The sequence below is a fragment of the Lytechinus variegatus genome, chromosome 7 (assembly GCF_018143015.1).
Source record: "Lytechinus variegatus isolate NC3 chromosome 7, Lvar_3.0, whole genome shotgun sequence".
In the NCBI taxonomy this organism is placed as follows: domain Eukaryota; kingdom Metazoa; phylum Echinodermata; class Echinoidea; order Temnopleuroida; family Toxopneustidae; genus Lytechinus; species Lytechinus variegatus.
Window position 1 is genome coordinate 21,949,942 of NC_054746.1, and position 27,866 is coordinate 21,977,807.

The following is a 27,866-nucleotide window of genomic DNA, read 5'->3' on the forward strand; positions in this document are numbered from 1 at the left end:
ATGACCATTCTGTCAGTTTTCTTTGAGGAGTTGATCTCACTATTTTACTTTAGACTGTGTAGAGACGCGCCTTGAGATGGTGATTGTGTCTTGTGTCTCGGACACAAGTGTTTCTAACTTTGTCTTTGACTTGTCTGAGACCGATTTAGACCCAACAAATAAAAGCTCTTGTGATGGACAATAGATTTAAACATGTTTAATGTGCCAAATATGATCTAAGTGTCGCTTTCAATAGAATATAATTATTTTGTACTGTTTTGTATCTGTTACATTTTACATGCATTTAAGATTTCACTTCAATGAAATTTTCCCATGTTTTGCATTTATAAGAATTCTCCAATTTCAAAGAGTAGTATTTTAAATTATAAAAAGCACAAAACAATTTCATATTTATACTCCCTCATGTAAATCTTGAAGGAGGTATTGTGGGATTTAGTGTATGGTTGGAAATCTTGCTGAGGAAACTACTTCCTCAGTTTTCGCCCAGTGCTCACAAGACTTTGTACATGTGTGTTGTACAAAGTCTTGTGAGCACTGGGTGAAAACTGAGGATTGGTCTTGGAGTGAAGCTGTGCTAGACACATCTTTTTGTGTGTGTCGGGTATTGTGTTTCCATAACATAATGTAAAACCTGGGTAATAACTTGGGGAAATGCTATTGTGTTTATATTTCTCTCATGAGGTTTTATTACCTTCAATATTTTCTAGTCCGCACTTATTAAGACTCTACTTTATTTTGGTCTGCTTTTCTTTACAATAATTCTATGTATTTTCCTCACTATAATAGGAAAAAGAAAACATTAAAATAAAAAGAAAGCAACCTACTCTTTTCCATGAGAGTAATGTACCGGTAATTCTTAGTGGAATATCTCTGGACCATGTGAATCCATTCCACTTTCAACATTAAAGAGTAAATAATATTTACATTGTCGTATGATATAAACCAACATTGCTTTGAAGTAAGACATTATTTGATGTGGGGAAGGTTGATTTGATGCAAATTTATCTGTATTTATTTGATTTTTTATTTTAAAAAACTGAGAGAACTAATGAATGAACCGGTAAAACTGTGTATTATGATTCACTTTAATGCACATGCATATTAACTTATAATTCATTAGAAAAGACTTTGGAGATTTTGTATTTTCAACATGGATTTGTCCATCTTGTCTATCTAGTCTCTGAGTTTCAATAAGCCCATCTCACACAAAGCAGATTCAATCTTCTGCACTGACTTAGTACAATTCAGCATTTGAAAACTGCTTTTACAGTGTAACTTTATCCAGCTTGGCCTTGTTCACATAGGATGTAAAGAAGGATTCATTTGCAAAACAAATTTAAGAAAAAAATATAGAACAAAATGAAGTTTTACTTTGAAAAAAAAGGATATATGTACACACACTTAAGAAAGTGTAATAAATCACAGGACCTTGTACCAGTTGTATTTTGTAGTACATGCATTTTCTATCGGTTTTGCTTATTCTATAATATATGAACATGACTTGGGCTTACTAGGAAAATCATGTGCAATGTATTTTGCTGGTATGATAATGTTATATTTCATGAGAATATTTATTGCAACCAATTTTATAGAGATATATGAAGTTAATGATAGGACAACATACAAGTTTAAAGGCTTTTATTCATAAGCATTGTTAGCCAGTTTTGCCGAAATTGTGTCATAAGTTTACTAGACATCAATGTTATGAGAGTTCAGCATGCTTGATTGTAAGGCATAATTAGAGCACCTTTGGCAAAATAATATGATTGAATCGTGCCTTGATTTTATTCTCTGATATTCGATATTTCGGTAGTTTCTCCCTTAATGTTCATTGATATACTTTTCATGTTTTTGTGAATTTGATCAAGAAAAAGACAAGGAATGGGGCTGGTTGAATAGGCCTTCGAGACCGTAAATGCTGTAAAAACAAGAGTGTTAATTCTTAAATTTGTGATAATGAATTATGAATTCCATCTCCAGTGAAGTTACAGACAGACAGAGAAAAGATGGACATTAACATTTGAATAAATATTATAGGATGGACTTGAGTAGTGTTTTAAGTTTTAAAATGTCCAGAACATCATTTTCCATGGGTTTTTTTCTTTTATATTTACGTACATGTACTTGGAGATAAATGGTAAATGCTTAATTGACAGTGTTAATATATTAAGCTATATTATTTTATATCAACTTTTGTTTTGAAAACAAAAGGTCACTAATGATTTTAATTTTGCCATCTTTTCATGGCGGTTGTACAAATTGTTTATGGGAAAGAAATTAATGCAAAATGTAAAAAATGAATGAATTTGGGAATCTATTTCATTAAATGTTGGCAATCGCATGGAGTGAATGTTACTTTTTTACTTCATTCTTTCTTCAAAGATTTAAGTTATATTGATTATATTAATGCATGTTCATATTGTATAAATCTGAAAATATGTAAGTAGAAAATAAATGACAGAGAGAGTGAGAGACGGTAACATAATTAAAGGATATGTGAGAGACTGAGGGAGGGGGTTGGAGAGAGGGAAATATAGCATGAGACATGAAGAGAAGGGGGGCATGAGTGAGAATTACAGTAGTTAATAATTAACCAAAGTAAGCAAAATGTTTTTGATACAAAAGCAGCAATGATTTTATTTCATGATATGCATTAATACGCCATTGATGAAAGTATAGTTTTATGAAATCTTTAAAGATACACAAATTTTGATAAGAGGTTTTCAATTAAAAGACGGTGAAAAGTGACCTGCTGCTACATATAATACAGATCAGATGATACCCAATATATTGTAACAGAGCATGTAGAGAATTGTATAATGAATTGATACAGGCTGGCCCACTCACTTGGAGATGAGGTGTACACTAACTGCCCCAGGTAAACTTCTATAGAATTTGCAATTACAAAAGGAAGAATATTGAGGTAACTTATTGTTGTACATATAAGAGAAATCATACATATTCACTAATCATAGACAAATTGGTTTCACTTCACCACTTGTGAGATCCAAATTAATTTGCTTGCAAAGCAGGGGCCTCGTCACAACCGGGAAGCCAAAAGGGTTGACCACCATTTTGTCAGTTGTTTAACTAGTCAAAGGAATAACTGCCTTCAATCTACATAAGTTTTTTTCTGTCTATACTCCCAATTTAAATTCAAATATCTTGTTTGTGTATGTATCATGTGAGAGTTAAATTGGTATTGTTAGATATATACATGTACAATATTGTTACAAGTCAGATAGATGTCTTAACTTGTCAAACCACATATCTTTCAAATTTTAGTGCACGACAAGATTTTGAAGAATACCGATTAAAACTTTCCCTCATGGTTCTGTCAAAAATGCTGCTTCAGTATTCAAGCAACCAATTAAATGACAGTATCATTAAAATAGAAAACATTAACTTTTACATGAAAATAAGGAATGTTACTGAAACCCATTTTTCATACATTTTCTGTACATTGGCAAGATTTTTGTAATCCTTTTCATTCTATAGGTAACATGTTCATTCAAAATTATGACAAACGTTAATCTAACAGTAAAGAATATACAAATTCAAAGAAATATATAAATACGTTTTGTTTACTTACATTCTATTTACAATTACAGCAACATGATAATTACATTTTGAAATAACATTCTAAAACGTATAAAGGCCACAAAATTAGCTATAATTTTTCACAACAAAAAATGATACCATAACCGTAACTACACTTTCCTAAGATTTGAAAATTTTCAATCATAATCCAATGTAGGCCTAATCTATCAAACTTTGGAGACAAATGTTTAGTATGATATATTGGAAATGAGATCGGAGTGACGGAGAAACAACACCATATTCTTTTGATTTTTCATGAAAATTCATAACCTTTTCGTCTTCTCAACGGACAAAAGCAAAATATAATGGATTTCTCTGATTGTTTTAACACAATACAATATAATGATATAAAAAAGTTTATGTAAATGAAAATAAAAAAATCATAACAGCTGCAATCATCGAATTTCCTCTCTGTAAAATTTGAATTGTTGTGATGTTTGACCATGTTGACAAGGTGAAACAAAGACTTCGTTTGTTTCTTGATTGTGATCCAAACATCTTCTCCGTCTCTCTAAATGTATGATTTGTCGATCCTGTGTAAAATAAAAAAAAACGACAAAAATAGGTAAGCAATATTGTAAACAAAATATCACATCTGATCCTTGGAATGGAAGTGGTAGGTGAGAAAAATTATATAAAACTATATAGGTAAATAAAAAGTAAGTAAAGAGCCTGGATTCTATTCTTCCGCAGTGATAATTAAAATCTCAGTTCATTACGTTAATTTTTATGACTTAACACATCCGTGAAATAACAAGTATTAACTCTAAATCAATAACTGATTTAACTAATAATAAAACTAATACTTATAAGACAAATAAAACAAAGTTTATGCAAAAATTTTAAACACTCTTGTTTACTCAGGAATTTTACTTTGGAATAGCTTGCCAATGCATTTAACATACAACAATCAAAATCTTTAGCACTATTTTAAACAAAAAACTGATAGCTCATCTTTTTTAGGTTTTAAGCAATGTTATTGCCTTTTAAATTGAATTCAACCTTTATTTGCTTTATTTGTAAGTATCACTTGTATTGCTTCGTATATGATTTTGTTCAGTCACTATTTGTATTATCTTAAATTATATCTTAATTTGCTTGTTTTCTGTTTTGATTTGAAATTTCCGTATATTTGCATATGTATTTAAATATTATTATAGTTTTTATGTATTCCAGGACCCCAAGGGAGACCAGTTTATTGCTGAGTGCAGGGTACCCAGGTTGAATATATTGGAAATAAATAAATAATAAAAAAATAAATACGTAGATGAATGAATGAATAACATTCTTACCGAATCGTAATCCCACATTGTGACTTCTGATGTGAAAGATTTCTCTGCAGTACATTTTGTGAAGACAAGCTTCTCTCTGGCCGGTCTTGCATACAAACAGAATCCATCCTCGGCCACTAACTGTCCCTTGGTGTTAATTCGGAAGAGCTGGTTACCACCCATTCCATGGCAACCTTCCATACCCATCGTAGCATGGGCGGGGTCATTCTGCTCCCCATTGGTATCCAAGCAAAGCTCAGAGTCAACAGATCGTATCTTAGATCAAAACAGAATTATAAACTTCCTGATATCTTATTTTCAAATCAGCATATGAACAGGTTAATGAACTCACCCTCATTACCAAACTACCTACTATCTTGTTTTGATGATAATATATAATCAGATGTTAACTATTTATAAAACAATTTGATTATACCATATATCAAGGAATATTTTCAAAATGAAAACGAAGTATATCTCTCGATATTTTATCATTCTTATCCAGCCAGCTAACTCACCGGAATACTTTCGATTACTAGGGAATGTTTACTTTCAATATTTTAGACACAAAATGATGATTTATCATAATATTGCCTTTTTTTACATGATGTTACACCCTTCCTCGTCCTTCTTAGATTAAATGAATAATTTACCAGTATTTTGGTGTGGTCCTTTTGTTGTCGACAAATTCCATGCACCTAATATGTTTTTTTAAATCAAATTATTGATAATAGATCATAAAAATTCGTGAAATCTGTGATATATCAATCTTAATCTTGAGAAAAGATGGTTTGAACTTGACATTTCGAACATCAAACGAGTGTGATAAAAAGCATACCTCTCCCCAAACTTTATTCTTAGCCGGTGGTGGATATTCTTGTAAGGTGTCAAAAGCAATCTCTTCCATGAACCATTTGAAGGTCTTGGGACAGTTCTGTCTTCTGAAGTCAACTTGTTTGGTGATGTTACCACAAGGTTTGCCTTCAAGTAATGGTTTGGTGGCATAGAAAGACTCTTTGTATTCATCAAGCCAAACTTCAACTACACGCATGTAATTCTGTAAATTAAAGAAATCGTAAATTTGTGAAGAAATGATGATTTTTTTTTCTATGAACCATGATAGAAAAGGGAAATAATAATGAGTTAGTGACAGGAAATGAGAGGAGATATGAAGTCAAAGGGAGAAATAGAAATAGGGAAGACAGAGATCTCAAAAATATACGATATAATGATTTTACAAACTATAACACTTAAATTATATTTTTAGGGGCCAGTGCTGGGGCACGTCCCACCAGTTTGCCTGATTAGTCATTCATGGTCAGTAATGTTGGGAATATCAGGCACCTGCTCGAAAAATTAAAACAAAAGTTTATAAATATGTGGCAACCAAGTTGTTTTAAAAAATCGAATTAACTGCCCGGCCGCAATTGAAAAGACCTGTCAGGCTGTTACCAAACTTAATAGCAAGTGAAGAGAAAATGTGACAAGCGCCCTCATGTTATATCACATCACCCTTTCTGGGAACAAAAAGTGCCAGTGGTACAGTCATTCATCAACTTAAATCTAACTCTAAAGGTTGAGAGTTCAAATCCTATCGTCGCTCGAAACAAGTATATATTTTTGCCATCATCCACTCAGGTGGAAACCAACACAACCTGAAACTAATGTTAGGGCCATACCAGGAAGATTTACAATGATTAAAATCTTGTATCTAACACTCTTAATTACATGGATTTCAGTATAAATCGAAAGTCTACCTGTGGTTAATGACCAGCCGAACTCTGGATTTAATTTGAATCATAAACATTCATTTCTAAATCCCCAATTATTGAAATATTAAATATATATACATATACATATATTACATAAATATTAAATATGTATCATAAAATCATAACGGTTTTAATCCAAATTGAATACACTTGGTTATTAACCACAGAGAGATCTGGATTGCATTTTTTATTTAAGAAAATAGATGCTTTTTTATATTAACCAAAGGCAAAGTGTATCATTTTCATACTTGAAATACTCAGTTAGTTCATCTTACCAAATCTACTACTGATACACCCTCTACACCCGATGGTGGATAGCTATAAGGAACTTGCTTCCGATAAACATGACCTACTCTAGAACAGGGTACAAACTTCAAAGAACCACCGCACATCCATACCTAAATTTAGAACAAAATAAAATAATGCAAGAAAAGATTAACGCAAGAAAAGATTAACGCAAAGATAACAATGACGGACGTTCCACAATCAGCAATTTCATCAAACCATAAACAAAATATGACAACGATTAATGTTCATTGAATCCGTTACCTCGCGATTTACTTCTTGTGTCATTTTTTAAAACAAAAAATGAAATAAAAATAGGTCTCTGAAAGTTTCCACTTCATAACCATGATTCAGATGATGTACGAGTTAATTTAGAGATTTCACGGCATATACTTATCTTTCTTGGGCATCTGCTTTTCACTCAAACTCGACGTTTTGGCAAATATCTTCTCGACGTGTTCAGGGAGAAAGGGATTTGGTATACGATTAGTGTCTTCACCCTTTTTTACATTCAGACACGGTTATAATTGGACTTCCTAATTCTTTGATTAACAATATTTGAACATGGGAATTTACATTGCCATGAAATAAAAATAAGTAATCACAGAAATTATAATTCAAGCTTATTATGTTTTTATGATGAGCATGATAGATACTGATTCTTACTTTAAATGAAATTTCGAAATTTTCTCCTCCCCAGATTTGTAATCCTGGATCGTATCCTCCAAGTTCAAAGAAATAAGATCTATCAAGAGCTAGCAGTCCCCCTGCCATGACGGGAGAGCTGAAATGATAATAAAAAAACAAGGTCAAACCATCATACTGCCCCGTATACATATATGGGAACTGAGTGACCACTATAGACTTGTAGTATAGCAACATGAATCTCACTGCCCCAAAATTGAACAAAGATGAACAAACCATAGGAATGTTCATATTCGACTCTGAATCAGAGTCTGATGGTCATTCGTACAACCCCGACAGAGTTCCAAGGCTCCTATATAGAGCCACTTCGTGAACGAGGGCAAAATCTAGACAACTATGCAATTGTCTTGTGTGTCCATTGGTCCGGCCATTGGTTCATTTTCGGAAACGACACTTCGTCTTGGTATAGGGGCCCAGTGATGAACTCAAAGGAAAAAAATTGGCAGTATAAAATGGTATATAAAATGCTAGGAAACGTATAAAGTGCTGATAAGGATAACATTATGGCGGTCGCACCCATGCACGTCCTCTTTTATACGTTCTTTTAATCCTCATCGATGGGACAAATATTTTTATGCTACAGAAAGTGTATTGTTCCCTGTTCATGCTATAATTCAAGTGTAACTTGTTATTTGGACAATTTTTAAAATCAATCTAAAAGAACCTCACTATGAATTTCGATGAGCTGTATTTCATTCACAAGAAAGATACCGCAAATAAGTTCAAAGTTTATGATGCTCCCGAAGATCTGTAACTTATTGTTTTATAATCATGTTAAAAACTCTAGCTGGTAAAATAATATGCATATAGACGGGAGAAGTCTAAAAAAATATTTGAATAGCAGGAATCTTGCAAAACTTTTGTCATAGATCTTTTAACTTTCGTTTTGCTTGTCGGAATATAAAAGAAAATCAATATATGTATTTAATTCATTATAATTCTTATGCTCACGGGTAAGGTTGGCTTCTGTGTTTCAATCCGAGCCTGTTCCAGTAAGGTCTAACAGGGATTCTTTTATACCAGAAATCCCAATCAAAGGCACCTCTACAGAGCCCATCACCCTGTGATGTGTAGGCGAATGTATCAGCGCTGATTGCGTCGACGGTAGGACACACTATCGTGGATCTACACAAGGAAAGAATGATATTGATAACTATGATTATACTTGCTTATACAATTATAGTTCCTAACATTATCAAAAATCTCTAAGCGCTGGACGGTAATTACCATGGCTATTGGTATGCAGAGCAGCTGTTACGCAATCTGAAGAAATGAATTTCTGCCAGGTTACCATTTGCCTAACCTTAATTGAGTGAAGCACACTGTGGATCAATTTGTTGCTGACAGAAATCATGACATGGCTGGGATTCGAACCCACCGAGACGACCCTCTGCTTCAAAGTCAGGAGACTAATCCACTGGGCCACAACGCTCAACAAAGGGTTTATCTGCTAATATATTTACCTTTTGAGTTTTAATCTATATAGGTTTCTGATTGATCAGAATGGTGCTTCAGTCTCATCAACGAAACAATTCTAAATCGACTGATGACATTACATTTGAAATACGTGTACCTTTCATTTGATTGGTCTTAGGAAGTTTTTTTGTTGATTTGACATAGTTCAATTATCAGTCTCATATTCTGCTACATGATACCGATCAGAAAACGAAGGCATTTAAAGAAAACATTTAGATTTAAAATAATCAATAACCAATGAAGATATGAAAATCATTGTCTGCGACTTCCTAACGAGTCACTTTGACAGTGCGAAAATTCAGAATGAAATAAGGTTTTATTTACTTTTCATATATATCTTCATTAAGATCAAATTCATCATAAATACAAAATAAACGAAGCAAAGGCTGACATTGAAAAACTACCTCTACGCATAATCACTTTTAATGAGAAATTCGTGTGGGCGACAGTTTTAACCATTCCCCTCCCCCTCAAATCAGTATTATATTTCATGTGTTCATGAATATTTTAGTGAGAAAAGCTGCAGAGAGAAAATCAGAATAACATGGGCCTCAAAGTAAAGGATTTTCACATCTTGCATCAAACAACCTTACATAGTAAATGATTCATATCTTCAAACTCGTGTTGAACTCTTTATATTCAGGTGCCACAAGTATAAGGATAAATTGGGCATCATTCTCAGTCAATGGATTAAAAATAGCTATAAATAGAAATCGACATTAACCGTAAGACAGAGCCCGACTGTTAAACAAAGTTCTCGTCTAGGTCGATGTAGGTCAGAATTATGTTCTTGTGTAAAAGAAATCAAGTAACCACTTGCTTGAGGTAAAACAGTGAATAGGATATTATCGAGTACAATGCAAATATTAAGGTTAAAGGGGAAATTCACCCATACAAAAAGTCTATTGTAAAAATAGCAGAAAAATTAGATAAATAATATTGCCGAAGGTTTTAAGAAAATCCATCAAAGAATAAAGAAGTTATTAGAATTCTTAATTATTTGATTTGTGACCTCATATGCGAGCAGCTTTCCTTCATATCGTATGGTAAAAAAATCAATGAAATATCATTTTCTCAGTAAATTCAAAATGATTTTTTACTGTACCTTCAGCAACAAGTTAACAAATCATTTCACACCCGTTTCTTAAAAGAAACCAAATGTAACTCATCACGAACCATTACAAAATTTAAATTTATGCATTTCATTTCACATAACATATGGGGGCTGCTCGTTTATGATATCACGAATCCAAAAGTTGACATTCTAATAACTTTTTCAATCTTAAATGGATTTTCCTCAAACCTTCACCCCGGGCCTTTACCAATATTTTTTTAAATATTTGATTGCTATTTTTATAACAAACTTTTCTTCAGGGTGAACGAAACGATTGATCTCAAAATCTGCAGGCGGAGCAACCGAAAATGGAATAGCAATTTTAATCTCTTCCTCTTCTCACCTATCTAATGCAATTTCTGTCAACAAGGGAGGGAGCCAGTTTGGTCCACATTCACAATGGGCATCAAGGAATGTCAGGACCTGTCCCATCGCTCTCCTAGCCCCAATAGTCCGGGACCTGATCAGACCTTCTCGTTTCTTGTTCCGGACAATCCGGACCTTTCCAGAGAAGCTCGGGTCGCGAATATATTCCTCTAATTTCCCTTTGAGGTGGACTGAAATATAAGTGAAAGATGAGCGTGTGGCACTGGTGAATTAAACATCCATCTACATGAAACAAACATTTTTTTTAATTTCAATCATTGGCGTATCATGTAGAGAAGCCCCCAACCCCCTTCCGTTTCTTTCGTATAAAAATAGAGACAGAAAAATATCAATATAAATTACCTTGTGACAATTTCACCATATTTTTTTTAATATAGAAGAGTGATAACAGAATTTAGTCAAACATATAGTGTAAGAACATATTGATATACATGCAGGTACCAACTATTATGAGCTTATGTGTTATATCTTTAATCTCATCTTCTGTTTTCATTAACACTCTTCCGTGTTCCTGTAATAAAAATAAATCCAGGGCAATGTAAAATAGCGATCTGATCATATATTATATAGCTCGAAATCCTTTTTGACACAAAACGTTGTCACATTTATAACAAAACAGTTTTTAGCATTATTACTGAGCAATCTATTTTCTACTATAACCATGATAACTGTGTCACACTTAAGGCTAACATTGACAGAGCTGGCGATTTTGTTTGTGTTTTCGTAGTCATGCTATCATTTTTCTAACCTTCTCTGACAACCTATACCCGTTTAAATCAGTTATTATGACCGTCAAATCTGCAACATTTTGATCTTGAGTATTGCATAATCTAGTGGTACCTTTTTCGCTGTAATCATCAACCAGGAGTACCTCTGCCAACAGTTCATCAGGGGTAGTATTAAAGATGCTATGAATGGTTCTAACCAAAGTTGACCAGCCTTCGTTATGAAAGACAATTACCACACTTGTATTGGGCAAGTTTGTCGGATAATGCCAGTGCTTACATCTGCATGGAAAAGGTATACATAAACAATGAAAAAGGTAACGTTAGTATACAGAAATGGATGTTACGCAATGATCAGGCTGAAATTACTCGGGAACTCCCCTTCCGAGGGTCCACCATAATTGTTGGATAATAATTTGATAAGTGTTCCATGTTAATAGAAAGGAAGAAAGCAAGGTCATTTCTTAATACCCTAATTGATCCCAAGGAAACAGGTACTTTCAATACACAACCTATAATGAAGGAGGAGTAACTTAATTCGACTTTCAACAGTATGTTCTACAGGATTTGCATATAGACAATTAACTGGAAAGACATCCTACCGCAACAACAAAGGCGTCATTACTTAACAAATGAAAAAAAATACCATTAAAACAATGTCAGAATGACTCTCTTTCAAATTTTAAATGCTTATTTTCAATAAAAAATAATAAAGATTATATAAAAAAATTATATTCTCCTCTTTAGCTTATACACTTAAATATAAAGTGAAAACAAAGTCCGTCTGTGTAAAGGGGCATACAGTGTGCTAAAATTATTTTCCCCCTGTGTGAACGTATCCTAGACAAATGCTCACTCATTAGATTCATGCGATGTGATAAAATTCAAAGAATCATTCTCCCTCAAGACAAATTAATGAATTAATCAGTGTCAGGAGTTGGTGTTATATTGTCACATTTTATCGGCATGTCATTAAAGTCTGCATTCTTTATGAAATATGAACCTATTTGGAATGATGAAGCGTAAGTCACTAATGACATAATGCTCTCCGCGTTGAAGAGATTTTTGTAGTTTCGATGTCAGATCATTATGTTAGGCATACAATACATGCATGTCATTAACTTGTATCTATTTAAAGCGATCATCCGGCTGGCATAATGAAATCTGCTAGCGTTCCGATAAACAACTATCTTGATTTACAATCAATAATTCTCATGAAGATTGGTGTATACGAAACAAGATTAAAGATGTTTATTCAATGATCTCCAAAATATCGTGATAAAATCTGCTATGATGTGAGTCTAGAAATAGACATGGAGATTCGTATTTCATTCGAATTCATTTTTTTTTGTCGGGGGGCTGCATTATTTTCAAAGAAACACAAGGTGTGAGGTTGAATTATCCGATAGAGTGTTTAATAACCTCATCGAATACCTTCTTCTCAGTTACTTACTCTTTATCTCTGAGATCTGGTACGACTCGATCCAATGATACCCGATCACTGACCACCATATTGAATCCATATTCTTCGAAAGCCTTATCATAAAGATGCTTTTCGTTATGATCAAGAAGCACCCCCAATCCATACTCTCCTGGTCCGGTTCGATAGGGCTGGCGAGGGGGCTCAAAGTTCCCCGCAGTCTCCTTGAGTACCGGAGGATTAATGTTACGTGATCTTTGGATGGGCCCTGATTGGTCAGAAGTTCGGTGACGTGTTTGTTGGTTAGTATTGAGGCGACGATTATTACCCTGAATGTCCTAGGGAAGAATCCGAGCATATTGATCAATTCAAAACATTATAGTTGTAATTTTTCTCACTAGTAATGATAATGCTTCAAGCGCGTGTAAAATAAACCAATGCTGTTATCAAATGTGTTTCCATATAAACATTTTAAGAAAATTTAATTGCATATAAGGCAAAACAATTGTGTGTATCCCCTTGGTTGAAGTTACCATTAGTTCTCCTAAATTCAGAAAATGAAAATATTCACTTAATTAAAGAGAATGCACAATCTATACGAAATTCATGGAAGCACTATTTTCGTCTATATTTTGTAATGGAAATTGTTACACTGAATCTCTTTACAAAACTGGTTGTAAATTACTTGTATTACGATGTTATTAATATTCTTTTCTAATATTACGATGTAGTATGTCGAAAAGTAGTTGGTGTCGCAAACTAACATATGAATGCATTTCTAATGATCTCAATCATATTGTATGGAGAAATACCTCGACTTGCCATGATAGATTAAGGATGACTTTTATTGACCTGGACAGCTGCAATACCACAATTTTATGATAGAGCATAGAATTATGTTCCTAATCCACACTGGAAATTCAACTTCAATGTCCACCCAACTTTACATACTCTGTATGAGCATGGGCATAGGTCCATGGTATAATGGTAATGAGCACAATATATATATATATATATATATATATATATATATATATATATATAAAGTATGTATTTAGAGAGCTAAACTTTTGTACACAGTGCATGAGTGAATTGCTCGAGCGCGCGAAGCTAGCGCGTGATGAGATGTTATTTTCCTATTTTAATTTGTACACTATTTGGAAGAATATGGTACAATGAATACGGTACTTTGACTTGAATATTTAATGATACTATAGTGCAAGTCAGTCTCTGTAAAATTATAAGGGTTGTGAAAGACCTATCGGATGTTTTCATATCAAGTTTGGTGTTAAAAGATTTAAGACCGGAAGCCTTGACCTTGTATCAGGTCAATTACTGTTTTCCTTTATAACGTTAATGGCCCGTGGACTTTGGCCAATGCCTTTACACATCGTATATGATATTGTAGGAAGCCTAAACACGATATCACCATGGAGCTAACTGTTAATAGCTCTATGATATCACGATCAAGACTCACTATGGTATCATAATAATACCCAATAATTCAATGGCATTACACAATGTGTAGAAAATTGTAGTGCTACACTTCCGCATATATAATATAGTATATCATCAAGATTTCAGGTTGAAAACAGTGGCCGCAATTTGAGAGTATGAGTAACGGAAATAGAAATAAAACAGGTGTAGAAGATATATAAATATAAGGCTATCAGGAAAGGGAGGGAACAAAAAAAAAATGAGGACAGAATTGGGGAGCAAAGAAATAAAGGAGAAGGGAAGTATGATATTGTCCTGGAAGTCATGACATCATGATGTCAAGACGTCAAAGACAGTCGAATAGAAATGCGTCTATTTACTACACCTTGCTTTTCCCCATTTTGATGATACTTCCTCCTATCTGGTCAGCAATGGGTGCCTCCATCGCCCCTTCTCTCGTCTTATCATCACCGTCCCTCACCACCCAGCCATTCATCGGTCCCTGTCCATGCTCTCCAATCGCAAGTGACGATGAAGACGACGACGATGTCGAACTTGAATTCAGTGAGATGAGTATGGGTGCGAAACCGACCACCAGGATGATGACCAGTCCGATTTTCAGACCATGCCTTGACCTTGACGTGGTAGACATCCTACCACTTCCAAACATCGACGTCGCCATGCTCAGTGCCCCAAACTAAAACCTCCGTCGATGAGTTCCAAGTTATCTGGCAGTAAATCCAACACTCGATACGAAAATTATTCCTCGATATTTTGGTTGAGAATGATGGATCGTCATGGCACCGCAGTGAATAATCAATTATTAAAGCTTTGATATACGAGCCGACGGTCAATGTGAACTTTCAGATAATTCACGTGTCCAGCATGAAGATAATTATTCCGTGGTTTGTTGGTTTGTTTGATGCCAATCATTAGTGGTTTAGAAGCGTGTAGACTCTTATTCCACAGGTGTCATGTGTGGGTATGCCTGCATATATCGAAAGACAATAATCTGCCATCAGAAATAATCACAATCGTATATAGAGCGCTCGTGAGAATTAGTGTATACACTACATCGATCATTATGCACGTTATATCACAATGTGTAATGTGATAGAATATAGACTAACAAAAGACCAACCAAATATATTTACAAAGCACTTGAGGAATAAATGCAATATTTTACTCAGTGCACAAACAAAACCTTTAAACATTTAAATGTGAATAAAGTTCAGTCAGAAATATGAAGCATATCGTGCATCATATACGTCTCTCCATGCAAATATTAATTCATTAATCGTTTTATTTGTTTAAATCTAATGTTATTGTATTAATTCAAACTAGCGTAAGATATCTTTAGAGATAAGAATACAAAGGAAAAGGGTATCGTTATTCATCGAGGTGTTAATGGGAGTTATATTTTTTAAATATAATTTCTTCGGGCATCTCATTATGTAAAAAAAATGAAATATGATTACATATATCGCTTTGTTCAACCCGTGCAAAATGGCATACGTTGCAAGAGGTCACTTTCAAAAGCCATATTATGGGAGGGAATGGTTAGTACAAACTATCAATATTGTGTGGTTAATTTACAATCTCCCCCTAATAAAAGAAAACAGACGAAAAAAAAACAAAAAATACATTAAAAAAATGTTGGCATATTTAAACATCTCTTTAACCAATTGGATCTATCCTTAAAGTTGTTTATACGTTGTCTTTCATTAATTGAGAAGTCATTATGATTATTGTTTGATAGTGTTTTCAGACTTCATTAATTTTTGCCTTAATGATCACCCATGATATAAATAAAGAAGGTTTTACCCAAGATTTTACCCCATCAAGGAACGCGTATATGTGAAGAGAACGAACTTAATTTTCACGAGAGAATGGAGGGTTTTTGCTTATTGATTACGAAAATAAAAAGCAATCATCAATAATTCAATGAGGAATCTTTGTCTCTCATCCTCGACCTACTTTCCCCTCTATCGGTGGGAAATAGCTATGTGAATTTAATTACCCTTTTTTTTCTATAGATTTAATCTATCTACCACATCTCAGTAAAATACTAAGGGCAATTTCACATTTTCGGGTGATACAATTATTTCTAGAATAAAGAATTTTTACCATCAAGAGTTCAATAATGATTTTAACCAACTTTTTACCCCCCCCCCGCTCTCTTTCTCTCTCTCCATCCCCCTCTCTCTCTGTATCCTTCTCTCCATACACCTATCCCCTTGTTAAATTCTTATATCAAAATGCACCAACACTCCAATTGCGTGAAAATTCATGTATTATTCAAGTCCCTTACGCGTAATACGGCGAAATATTTCATCGCGATATTGCACGGTCGGCTTGCTTTCATGACAGTCGGCAAGCTAACACGGGTGTCATTTAGATGGAGGAGTGATCCCTAGGTGTTGTAGAAACAGAAAACTGAACAAAAAGAAGGTGGTTACGTCAGTGGCATAATGGGCCACAAAAATGAGGTCCTAGGTATGGCGGATGGAGCAAAGGGTCTGAAAAGATGCGAGGGAGCGAAATGTGCTAGCTCAACTTATTGATACAAAATTCTAGTTGTTTGATAGATTTTGACATAGTACTCAGAAAACAAGACAGTACTTCAGTCAATCTCTATATACTTCCCTTTCTTTTCCTTCATTCATTTTTCTTGGTCTTGAAATTTCCTGGGGCCATGACCCCAAGCCACCCCCTTCCCCATCAGTACGCCAGTGTGTAACGTATAAATTCGTCGTGTATGGAGCAATTCAACAAAAGTTCATGAAAGCGCTGAGGAAATTTTAAAAATAATAACAATACCCCAAAAAAGGAAAAAGAAACGGAGAAGGTGGAACAGCAGATTTTTTTCAGAGATGGCAAAAATTGACTTCTTGATGGTGTAGTTAAACTTTTTAAGAGTGGAATCAAGAACGAGTTTAGCGACTGGGATTCGATAGACATGGTAGAAATAGGGAGTTAACGAAGTTCATGCTTGGCAACATTTCAAAAAGCCCCATTTATTTTGGCCAAAGATGGGTGGAAAAGTAGTCAAGAACATTTTGATGTCAAATTGAATCGGAAATAAGAGTGATAATTCATTTCGCAGCAAATATTTACAAACTACCATGGCGCTTTGAGAGTAATCTGATTTCATTTTAATCATTGACCGAGTTATACTCACTTAACTATACCGTAAAAGGAAATAGTGAAAGGGATCTAAAGTTAGTACAAGATTTCTTTCATGAAAGGAGAAATGGTTTGAGAAAACAGAACATTAATCACACAAATACGGAATGAAAGTGAAACTCTGCACGTATAATACAATTGCAATTTTATAAATTGTATTTTTTATAACAGTTTCGGTTCTGAATGTTTACGTAAAGTGAAGGAAGTGAATTGAGTGATATTATAGAGAACAGAGAGAGGGGGACAATAATTGGGGAGGGAGGTAAGGAGGTGAAGGAAGTGGGAAGGGGAGTGGCAGGGGTTGAGAAGAGGGAGGCGGTGTAATCAGAAGTAAAGATGAAAGAAGGGAGGGTACATGACAATAAGTTGTTCAGGCAGTCAGGTGTGGTAATAAACATTATCTAGTCTTCCTGGCTTGGGGATCGAGGGGTGGAGAGAGAGGGGGGCAAGTGATATACGGGGCGTGGAATAGGGGAAGGGAGGGGCAAGAGGGTGTGTAGGGGCAGTATGAATGAAGTAAGGCAAAACATTACAACAATAATATCAACTATTCAGACGGAAGCATGGTAAACATCTTATAGAGAATGGGGCGAGATGGGGACAATGGCATATGGATATAGGAGAGGGACCGGGGCAAGGGCGTGGTTCGAGTGAGAGAATGGGGCATGAGATGTGGAAAGAAACGTAATAACTGTGTGAACACGGGTATGGGAATTAGTTGTTCATTATGCATGCAGTTTAGGTTTCTGAGGAATCGCCCATCTTAAGAGCCCCTTTGTGGCTTTTTGACATCAAGAAAAGGTGACATCAGAACCCTTACATGAATATCTATTGAGGAGGTACTTAGAAGGTATCTGATCCTGATTATCACTTCTCATTCCCTTAAAATATCAACTCATACATTACGATAAATTCATTTTAATAGAACAAGACTGGGAGGGGTATAGGTTGCATACCAAAGTTAAATATCATAACTATATCCGATATATCGTTTGCAGTTTGATTTGATTTGATTCGATTTTGGCTTATAGGTTTTGCCAATACATAAAAGATACCAATTAAATAGGATAGGTTAACAACAGAAATAAAAAAAAATCGAAAACAACTACACAATTATAGATGTTGACGTCGTATGATTGTTCCGGGTTTTTTTTTCGTTGGTAAGAATAACAAAAGCTAAAACTTTAATAATTATCATAGCAGTAACGTGGGAGGGGCAACATAATTTGTGGAGGTCTCAAACGAAAGAGTAACGAACAACATGGATATGGAATGCGAAATTAGTTTCTGAGCTATTTTAGTTGCATTTGAGCGTTGCATGGTTGATTATGCAATAATGTTTATTCTCACTAAACATACATTATTTTTGGTGCTTTGTGTGCTACTTGTCAAGATGCATCAGAATACATTAAACATGGTCAAACTTTGTGAAAAACACAATGTTCAGAGACATATGGAAGGGTATATAGTGCATGATCAAATACCCATAACGGTGCCACAAGTTGACTTCTAAACATGCTAAATGGTCGCAAAAGCCAGAAGGCACAAGTGATAACAATCAAAGTAAAAGAAAGTGTGCATGATGTCGAGAATCGTGCAATATTTTTCTTTATTTTTTCTGCATTTATTATAAAACTTTATCGTCCGGTGAACTTAGATTTGAAGTAATTCGTATACTTCCCAACAGTGTTATGAAACGCTATGAATGATTTTTTTTTAAATCTCGAGGAGTGGTGTCTAGATTAGAATAGGTAAAATGTTAAGCATTATGCTGGCCAGCAAGCTAGCGAAGTGATCGAGCTAATATGGAGGTATTTCAAATGTTGCTATAAGTAGAAGAACTTGATGTATAAGATATACTTCATATGTTGAAAATTTGCGATAGAAAGTCAGATTTTGAAATCATAAGGGGTATTGCCGAATCAACTGCCCCCATCCCCGCTGTGTACGACCATGAACATCACCGGCTTCATGTCAGTAGGTTAATATAAAACAGAAATGCTTCAGGACTCGGCTATCTTTCCTATAATAGCCAATGACATGGTAATGATGTGAACGGAAAGAAACGTTGACATTATTGGTGGTATGTAAGGAACTAGGACCTCGCCACAAACATCAAACGTCTCTAATTTGATCATTACTGACACATATCCCTGACCAAAACAAGCGAAAAGGTCGATTCTATTCTAATCATTGAATGAATAGAAAGAGAGGCCGTAACCCGTACTCGAAAAAAAAATTACGTAAATAACTAGCGACAATTATAAATCAAACAAAAGAAAAGTTTCATAACATTTACTTTATAATTCGCTTACACAGAATAATTTTATGAATGCCGGAGCGAATTAGTACAGGATCCTACTCAAATTAGACATGTTAGATAAGCTATGTACTTTTCCTGGGCATTTTTGGTGAATAAATCCCACATTTAAAATCACTCGAAGACTATATTCTTGTTCTTGTTATTTCTACTACGACATAGGCATTGGTCTTTTCTAGGAAAGTTTGTCAAGTGGCCCCATATAAATATGAATTCAAATTTTAGTGTTCCTATATAAGTTCTGTTGGACCTGGAATGGTAACACCCACTTTCACTACTTTAGGGGTATTTATCAAAACTAAAGACAGGCTTCAAGCAAATTGTTGAAAAGTATGGTATCATGGTAATCAACTATATGGAAATAAAACTACAAGGGAGAATTTAATGAAAGGGCTATTTCATCTGATGGCACAGTTAGCTCCTCGCCCAATCAAACTCAAGGAAAGATGTCGGATTTGAAAACTGTCAGACCACAAAATATATTGATGAAACGCTCTCCAAAAAGTGGCGTAATATGGCATATTTTCTGAAGGTGCGAAGATAAAAAGCACTTCTGAAAATTTACGAGCTTGTTAAAAATGTTCATATTTTGAAATGAGTCATTGATTGTGTTAAAAAATTCTTCATGTACAATCCGAAAAAAATCAGTGAAACTCAAAAAGTTTAATTTGCAATATAAAAGGAATTGTATCGCACATACACCACATATCTTATCAATCAAGGCCAATGGTAAGTGATACTTTTCATGGCTGTTAGAGCAACAGTATAACGTACATAATTCTCACAAATAACCCCTGTCCAAGATCGCCCCATATTGAACCAGTTACCTATTATGACCTTAAATTACGAGATCTAAAGTAAAGAGACAAACTTGCGAAATAAAATGTGTTTCTCATCTAGTTATTCTCTCTAGGATTCCCTCATGAATACCCGGGAAATCTTACGTGATGACATCTTGTTTGGCAGACGATATCGTCAGGTTTACATTTTTGCATGATATCAGCGCGGGAGATCGCCTATTAGCTATCATGGTTTATATTAGAATCAAAGAAACTCAATTTCAGTGATGCGAATATCCATCACAACCCCGTATCTATTATGTGATTGAGCTAGGGGATTTTTTTTATTCAGGTATACTGAAACGAAATTAAAAAATGACAAAACATTGCAAAAACCTACATTTAAAAAAAATCAATAATAACAAACACAATCACAAAAGTTAATAGAGCATAGCCTATAGCAAATAGTGGTGAATGTTTGAATCAATCCCTGTAATTCCTGTTTACAGACGCCCCTATCTAGAGCATAGAAATCGATTCAACAAATTGAATTATAATGTAGTTCACAACCTAACATGCTGACTAGTTTAAATCGAATTAATGAGGTGCACCCTTACAGCATGATATTCATTTCTGTGACCCATTTCTACATACATTTGGAAATTTGTTTACAGCAAGTCCTATTTTTTGCGTTCATGGTATTCCATGTTGGTCTCTAATTTCATTTCGCAAAGGTATTAAGTTCATTATTAATATTCGGTGAGCTCTGATTGACCGGTTAAGACGCAGACATACCAATCTAGTACTACAAACAGTATGTCAATGGTCAAATATTAATGAAAGCACAAATCGTCAGACAGCAATCACAATATGTTATAAGATTCCTATACTTTCTCACTGCTTTAAGCTCATCTTGTGTACAATACTGAAAAAATATATATTTCAAGCATATCAAAATAAGATTCAGAAAGATTATGACATGAAAGCAATATTTAAAACAATTTTATAGACACGACAGTCGAGAATTTTAGAAGTAATCATAATGAAAGTCACAATGTACTTTAATTATAGTCGCAAAAACATTATGCATCTGCAGTTCAAACATGTCAAATACAACGTATGACAGGTACCATACTTATCCTGAATGATAGTAAGAATCAAAATAGAATATCATAATGAACAGTTTTACGACCATTGTTTCTCAAATAGCCAGTAGTGCCACAACCATATACACTCTAAAACAAATCAGTCAAAAATGACTGTTTAATAGGGTCAGCTGGGAGCAGCTGGTCATATTTTACTAGAACAGAGTTATTTCTTACTAGAATATATGTCAGAAATGTGAATATCAGTGATTGCCATATCAGTTGCTCCCAGCTGACTACTGGTCTAGTCAATTTGACTGATTTGTTTTAAGAGTGTATAGGTAATATAGTTATCATAGTTGACTCGTTCAGAAACTTACCAATAATCTACTCAGACACATAAAGGCATCGAAGCATCCACGAGCGAGACATCGAGATACAGGAATTACAACCCCAAATCAACAAAATTTGTCGCTTCTCCAGAGTTGAAAAAATCTAACTGATCTAGAGTTGTATCGAAGACACCAACATGCGCAATGCTTCTATTATACACTGAACGTGCATGAGGTTGCATCCTGTAACTGGATTTGGAAGTGGATCTTGACGACCTATGCTCCGAGTGTCACGACCCTGTCTGCGCTGATCCTTGATGTTATACATCAGCATCAACCAAACATGGGAGGTTTCAGGTCATGGGTAATTTCAGGTAGTAAAAGGATTTTGGCTGCGAATAGAAAAAGAATAGCTACATATATCATCCAATATTTTGTAGTGTTTCATTTCTGGTTTCATGGAACTACACGAGCATATGCTAGTAATTAGATAAAAATACATGATCATTAATGAATAAACAAAATTGTGTCCCATTTCAAACGGAAAAGAAAATGAGAGAGAGAGAGGGGGGGGGGGGGATCAAGAAAAATATGGAATACTCCATACCTCCAATTCCGCTATATACCCTCCCATATAATCCGCTTCCATTTCGACTCCCAATATCTCAAACTAATTTCAAAACTGACCATCAAGAAATCTCCGACGCACATTAATCATCACCAAAGTCTTGAACAACTTATGTTAAAGCATGGATCCTACTAAAAGTGGAATATTTCCCTTTCGGAAATTCACGATGGCTGCTGAAGGTTACTATCATCCCAACTCTGGAGCTCAGGATAATGAATTCATTCTGACTGGGGTTGTACTATCCCATGCGAAACTAAATTGATGAGACTGATCACAATCAATGTGTGAAGTATGATTAATAACAGACCTACACTAGTCAGCCGATATGCTCATAAAGTTGAGAGACCTTGGATGTTTGGCACATTATGCGTATTTGCCCGCGGTCAATATGCGTCTTTCAAACAAAAAATAAGAAGAAAATTTGTAGGCCTATATTCAGAAATGAACATGGTGAAATGAAATTAAGCATAATTATATAAAGCTAAATCAATCATTTTACTTCAATGATATTAACTATCTCGTCATAACAGTATTACAATTTACAATGAATCATGCCATGGCTACAAACATTGATGGAAGTCGTCTCTCTTTTAATTTCAAATATTTATGATGTTGGAAATTAATTAAAGTTTATCAGAAAAACTGAATTAGAATGTACAAATTCATCAGCATCAAATGCGAAGGGATTGGACTAACAAGGGGGAAAAGGTGACACGTAATAATTAATACTCTTTGAAAATGAGGAATCGTAGAAAGTAGATACGATAATAGGAATTGACAACTATTAAACTTGGGAGTAACATAAGATACATAACAAAAGCAGTTTTAAAAAAGTTAGGTTAATAGGTAAAGAAGAATCAAAATATGCAATAGGATGGGAAGAAAAGGGAGAGAGAGAGCGGGGGGGGTATATATTCACAAATAAAACAAAACAAACTATTTACGGGCAGAATACTTTAGTGTGACAGGGGGTCCTCTATCCCCAGGGATCTTATAAAGCTGGTCGTCAGCTGGCAGTATAGTGGGAGTATACTGTTTCCCGACATTACACCCTGATGCTTTACAAAGTCCCGATGGATATCAACAATTTATCGAAATGACAACGTATTTAATACATGTAAATCTTGTGAAATGTGCCTTAGTACGTATAGATTTATGATTCATTATTTATCAATTCTAAACAAAAGCCTTTTAGAAACTACACTTAAATAATTATGAGTAAAAGTGAGAAGCCCTGATGACTTGTTTTTATAGATGATACGCCTATCAAAATATAGATCCACATTCACAACATTTTTAAAATTAATTGATAATTTCTATCCCTCCTTAAATAACTCCATGCTAGCAGGCGGTATGCGCCGATTACCTTTACCTGATTATGTTTAAGTTAACGCCCTTCTGTCTCTCAGCAGGTGTAAGGTAGTTTGTATTTCCTAATTGTGTTAATAATTATCATGGAATTAGGTCATCGCAGTCAAACAACAAATGCATTGCGTGGTTTGCGGTCATTATCTCTATTAATACGATTAACGAACTGTTTTGCTTTTTTTCTACATCGTCTCTGTATTAATAAGGTATAAGACTGTGTATACATAATTGTTTAATAAGATTTAAAATAAACTATTGACGAATCAAAATGAATTACAAATATGCATAGTGGTTTCTCACACACCTGGTAAATAAAATTAATTCCAATTCAGATTATTGATATTACTCATATTCAATCGGGCGATTTGATGTTTGTGTGCTCCATTTTAAAAGACAGGTAGTTCTGTTCATATTTCTTCACCTCTCAATCAATTATAGTTAAATAAACATATAGTAATTTAGTCACTGTCGATAAGCCAACACATCATCTGAGTTCACAAAGAATATTTTATCAATTGTTCCTCCAATATCAACAAAAAGATATGTAGAACGTTCATTTTGCTCATGCAGTCCTGAACAAACTCCCAAATTCCCTGAAAACAATCAATTCAGTAAACAAACTCATAACAGCTCTTAAACCTACTTATTTAAATTGTACCTATACCTCAACAAAGTGAACTCCCCAACAAATCTCTTCCTCTCCTTTAATGTCTGAAGCGCATAGATACACTTTGTTGTGATGTGTTATTATTATTATTTATGATTATGATTTACAACCTTATTGATATGCGGTTCTAAATATTGTTAAACTGTAAATTAATAAGATTTTCCATGAAAATTTATATATAAAAAATATCGGACAAATGCCAATAATACAAAAGATGTTTTTAGACAAAACCTTTGAGCCTCTTTTTGCAATTCATATACGCAAAGATTTTTTTTATATATAGTTACATCCTATATCATTATTTCGTAATTAAATTGATTAATGCTATACTCTACTCCCTTATGTATGTTATGTTCACTATCTTTTATCTAAAGATCAACATGGATGAAAAACGTTTGTGACAAACGGGAGAGAGGCCCAGTTGTGCACAGACTCATTCACCTATTTACAGACTCATTCACCTATTTACACTACATTTTGATCTTGTCCTATTTAACGAAACAAAATATATTTAAATAATTTTTTGAAAGAAATTATTTTCCACGGGAAATATATTACATAACACTTGATAATAAAAACATACATAGTTTAGATTTGCTTTTGTATTTTTGTGCGATCGTGTAACATATTTCACTTATATTGAGAGCGGAGTATAATGAATAAAATAATCAAAGAAAAGAAAATACCACAATGCGATATACTTGCTTTCCTTATCATGCTTATAAACAAAGTAGAAATGCGAAGAACATTATGTGAACAACATGTACGATAAAAGTAATGGGACAATTTCTCTCAATTTATGAAGCATGCAGGCCTTTATTTAAACACTTCTCTGGGTTATTAGTCGCAATGTTAATATTTGTCATGACTGTATGTGTATATCCAGCTGGCTTCCGGAGTGAGCCTATAGTTAAAAAAAAAGAAGGAAAAGGGAGCAAGCCAAATTGAAGTTCAGTTAACACATTCAATAATCAAAATGATAAGAGTTCTGATTTATGTTATACTTTATATTTTTCGTCTGTTTCATGATGCACACAAGAAAATGATTTTAGCTTGACACTGTTTGAAACCATATGCATATAATCGAATGCTTACAGTGGGTAATGGTTAACGCTACACCACACAGCATCATATCAATAAGGCGGGAAAACGTTTCGATACATACCTTGTTATTGGTTAACTACTGGAAAGGAGCACAAAATAATTCCTTATAAGTTTTGGTTGGATGTCGGTGAATCAGTATGTATAGTCTGGATGACACACAAACTATTTAGGTGAATGCGACTGGGAAACTTTTAATGAGCTATGATGTAAGTAATTAACACAAAGGTGTCTGTTGGCTTTAGGCCGAATGCTCCGGATACATAGACCTTTGGTTCTATTAGCAAACTATAGCCAGCCCTTCGTTTCCTTTCGAGTGTGAAACCTCGGCGGCTATCAAAACTTGAATGCCCGCCCACTCGCGATGCCCTCACGATGAAGAACGCGGGATTGATACAACACAAGACTGTCGACAGCAAGTAAAGTTTGAGGAGGGTTTGGGGGAGGGTGGAGGATGGATAATAATGAATAATGTTTGATTGAGTTGCTGAAGCTGTGTTGTCCATAAATCACTCTAATGACGGAGGATCCACCGGATCATCAGTTAGGATGTTGGAGGAAAGACTAGGTGATAGAAAGAATTAGATGCGACTGTGTGCATGTGTGTGTGTAGGGGGGGGGGATAAATATCATCATTCTTTTCTACGGGTTATGAAACATATCATTTTTGGGGAAGTGAAACATTATCAAATACCTAAAACAAATTTAAGACTGCATAAAGTTCGTTGATAACCCGATGCTTCTTTGAATTTATTTTGATTTCACTTCACCACTCTAGCAATCTTTCAGAAGAATATTTCATATATTCAGCATGGCACTTGATGTGCAGATAATGTTTGTATAATGAACGTGTTCCGTTTCTCAAAGACGTTATCGTTACGGCCTTTCTCGGTCGGGGTCGATCGCTCTCGTCAATCAAGGCATGCGCCCACAAGGGGTCATGAGGTATGCCAAATATTCTCAATGGCTGACATATCATCAGTTCGTTTGCCTGGTATGTCTACTGATTGCATAAATGACGTCACATCAACTTCGTTAGTCCATGCGCTAATATACCTATCAGTGGCGGCGAGGTTATGTTATTAGGAGTGGGGGAAGTACCAGAGGCCACCACCAAAACCTGTTTTGGATCTCAAAGGAGTATAATATATGTTGCTTTCGAATTTGAAGGTGGATGCTCCAACAACGCCCATGTACCTCTCTGAAGCTGCAGCCTATAATTATGATAACTACGTTAAGGCAAGGCTGCTTGCCTAAATACAGACTGACATGTCATCTTGGCCTCACACGATCTCATTTACATTCACGTTTCATTATAACTGCTTGTCAAATACTTCTAACGCAGTCTCGCGCCACGGTGCAAATCCTGCGTCATTAGAATGCAGACCATGTAACGAATCAGGCGATATAACGACTATTTACATCGCAAGATAATGTAAAACATAATCCATCTTGTCTTTAACTTCATTTTCACAAAATACTTGCTGGTTGAGTCTGCCAGTGATTATTTGGTTCGAATGCCCTATATACAACATATCCATATTAATATTCAATGGGGATAGGTGAAAGAAAAGCACGAGTCGAAAATGTGTCACTTGTGAATACAGATATTCAGCTCAGCACAAACTTTTATTTGACGACTTCAAGAAATCCAACACAACGCAATTACCATCTATCACACTAAGATGCAACTTTATTCATTGTAATTACGATGAGGAAAATGTATGATAAAAATCAAATCAATGTATTCTGTGATAAGTAATCGAAGGGAGTAATTTTGAGATATTGGAGGAAATTATGAAGGGGTTGGAATTAAGGGGGAGACTTTCATCTTTTGTACAGGAGTCGATACCGTTAGTAATACCAATTCATAGGACCTACATGAAATCGCATCAATTTCTTCAAAATATTTTTTAATTGCTAGGCTATATAGAGCCTGTAATTTTCGAATTTCATTTGCTATCCGTCTCTCGCTTGTCAACCCTCCTTCAAGCTAACTGGATAGAAGATAATACTAATACACGGTTACTTTATTCATGAAAATCACCTTAATCACCGTCATGCAGGTATGATAATAGGGTCATTATTGGTTCGGTCTCATTCAATGAAAAACAAAAATAATGAAGAGTGAACAGAAGGAAATGGATTTGGTAAATTATTCAACATTAATTTGCAAGACATCGACGTGACGGAGGTAATGAGAAAAGA

General features: G+C 34.6%; 1 protein-coding gene across 2 annotated transcripts; it reads right to left on the reverse strand.

Moving 5' to 3' along the window:
- On the reverse strand, window positions 1-26,010 carry LOC121418752 (N-acetylgalactosaminyltransferase 7-like). Of its 2 annotated transcripts, XM_041612834.1 has the most exons (12): window positions 25,723-26,010; window positions 21,943-22,286; window positions 14,578-15,180; window positions 12,789-13,093; window positions 11,451-11,617; window positions 10,567-10,780; window positions 8,585-8,758; window positions 7,595-7,712; window positions 6,919-7,041; window positions 5,710-5,928; window positions 4,893-5,147; window positions 1-4,133 (listed from the first exon to the last, which is right to left on the reverse strand). In XM_041612834.1, exons 3-12 carry the CDS (start codon window positions 14,872-14,874, stop codon window positions 3,996-3,998), a joined length of 2,010 nt encoding a protein of 669 aa, XP_041468768.1. In that variant the 5' UTR covers window positions 14,875-15,180; window positions 21,943-22,286; window positions 25,723-26,010; the 3' UTR covers window positions 1-3,995. The 2 variants fall into 2 exon arrangements, with proteins under 2 accessions (XP_041468768.1, XP_041468769.1); XM_041612835.1 differs by lacking the exon at window positions 21,943-22,286.
- Between the last annotated feature and the right edge of the window lie 1,856 nt (window positions 26,011-27,866).

Excerpts from the sequence above, each read along its gene's own strand:
- LOC121418752 (XM_041612835.1), bottom strand. The coding sequence starts at position 14,874 with ATGGCGACGTCGATGTTTGGAAGTGGTAGGATGTCTACCACGTCAAGG. Across the intron at positions 10,781-11,450 it reads TGATGATTACAGCGAAAAAG|TCCACCTCAAAGGGAAATTA; the intron begins GTACCACTAGAT and ends CTTATATTTCAG. Across the intron at positions 5,148-5,709 it reads AGAATAAAGTTTGGGGAGAG|ATACGATCTGTTGACTCTGA; the intron begins GTATGCTTTTTA and ends TTTTGATCTAAG.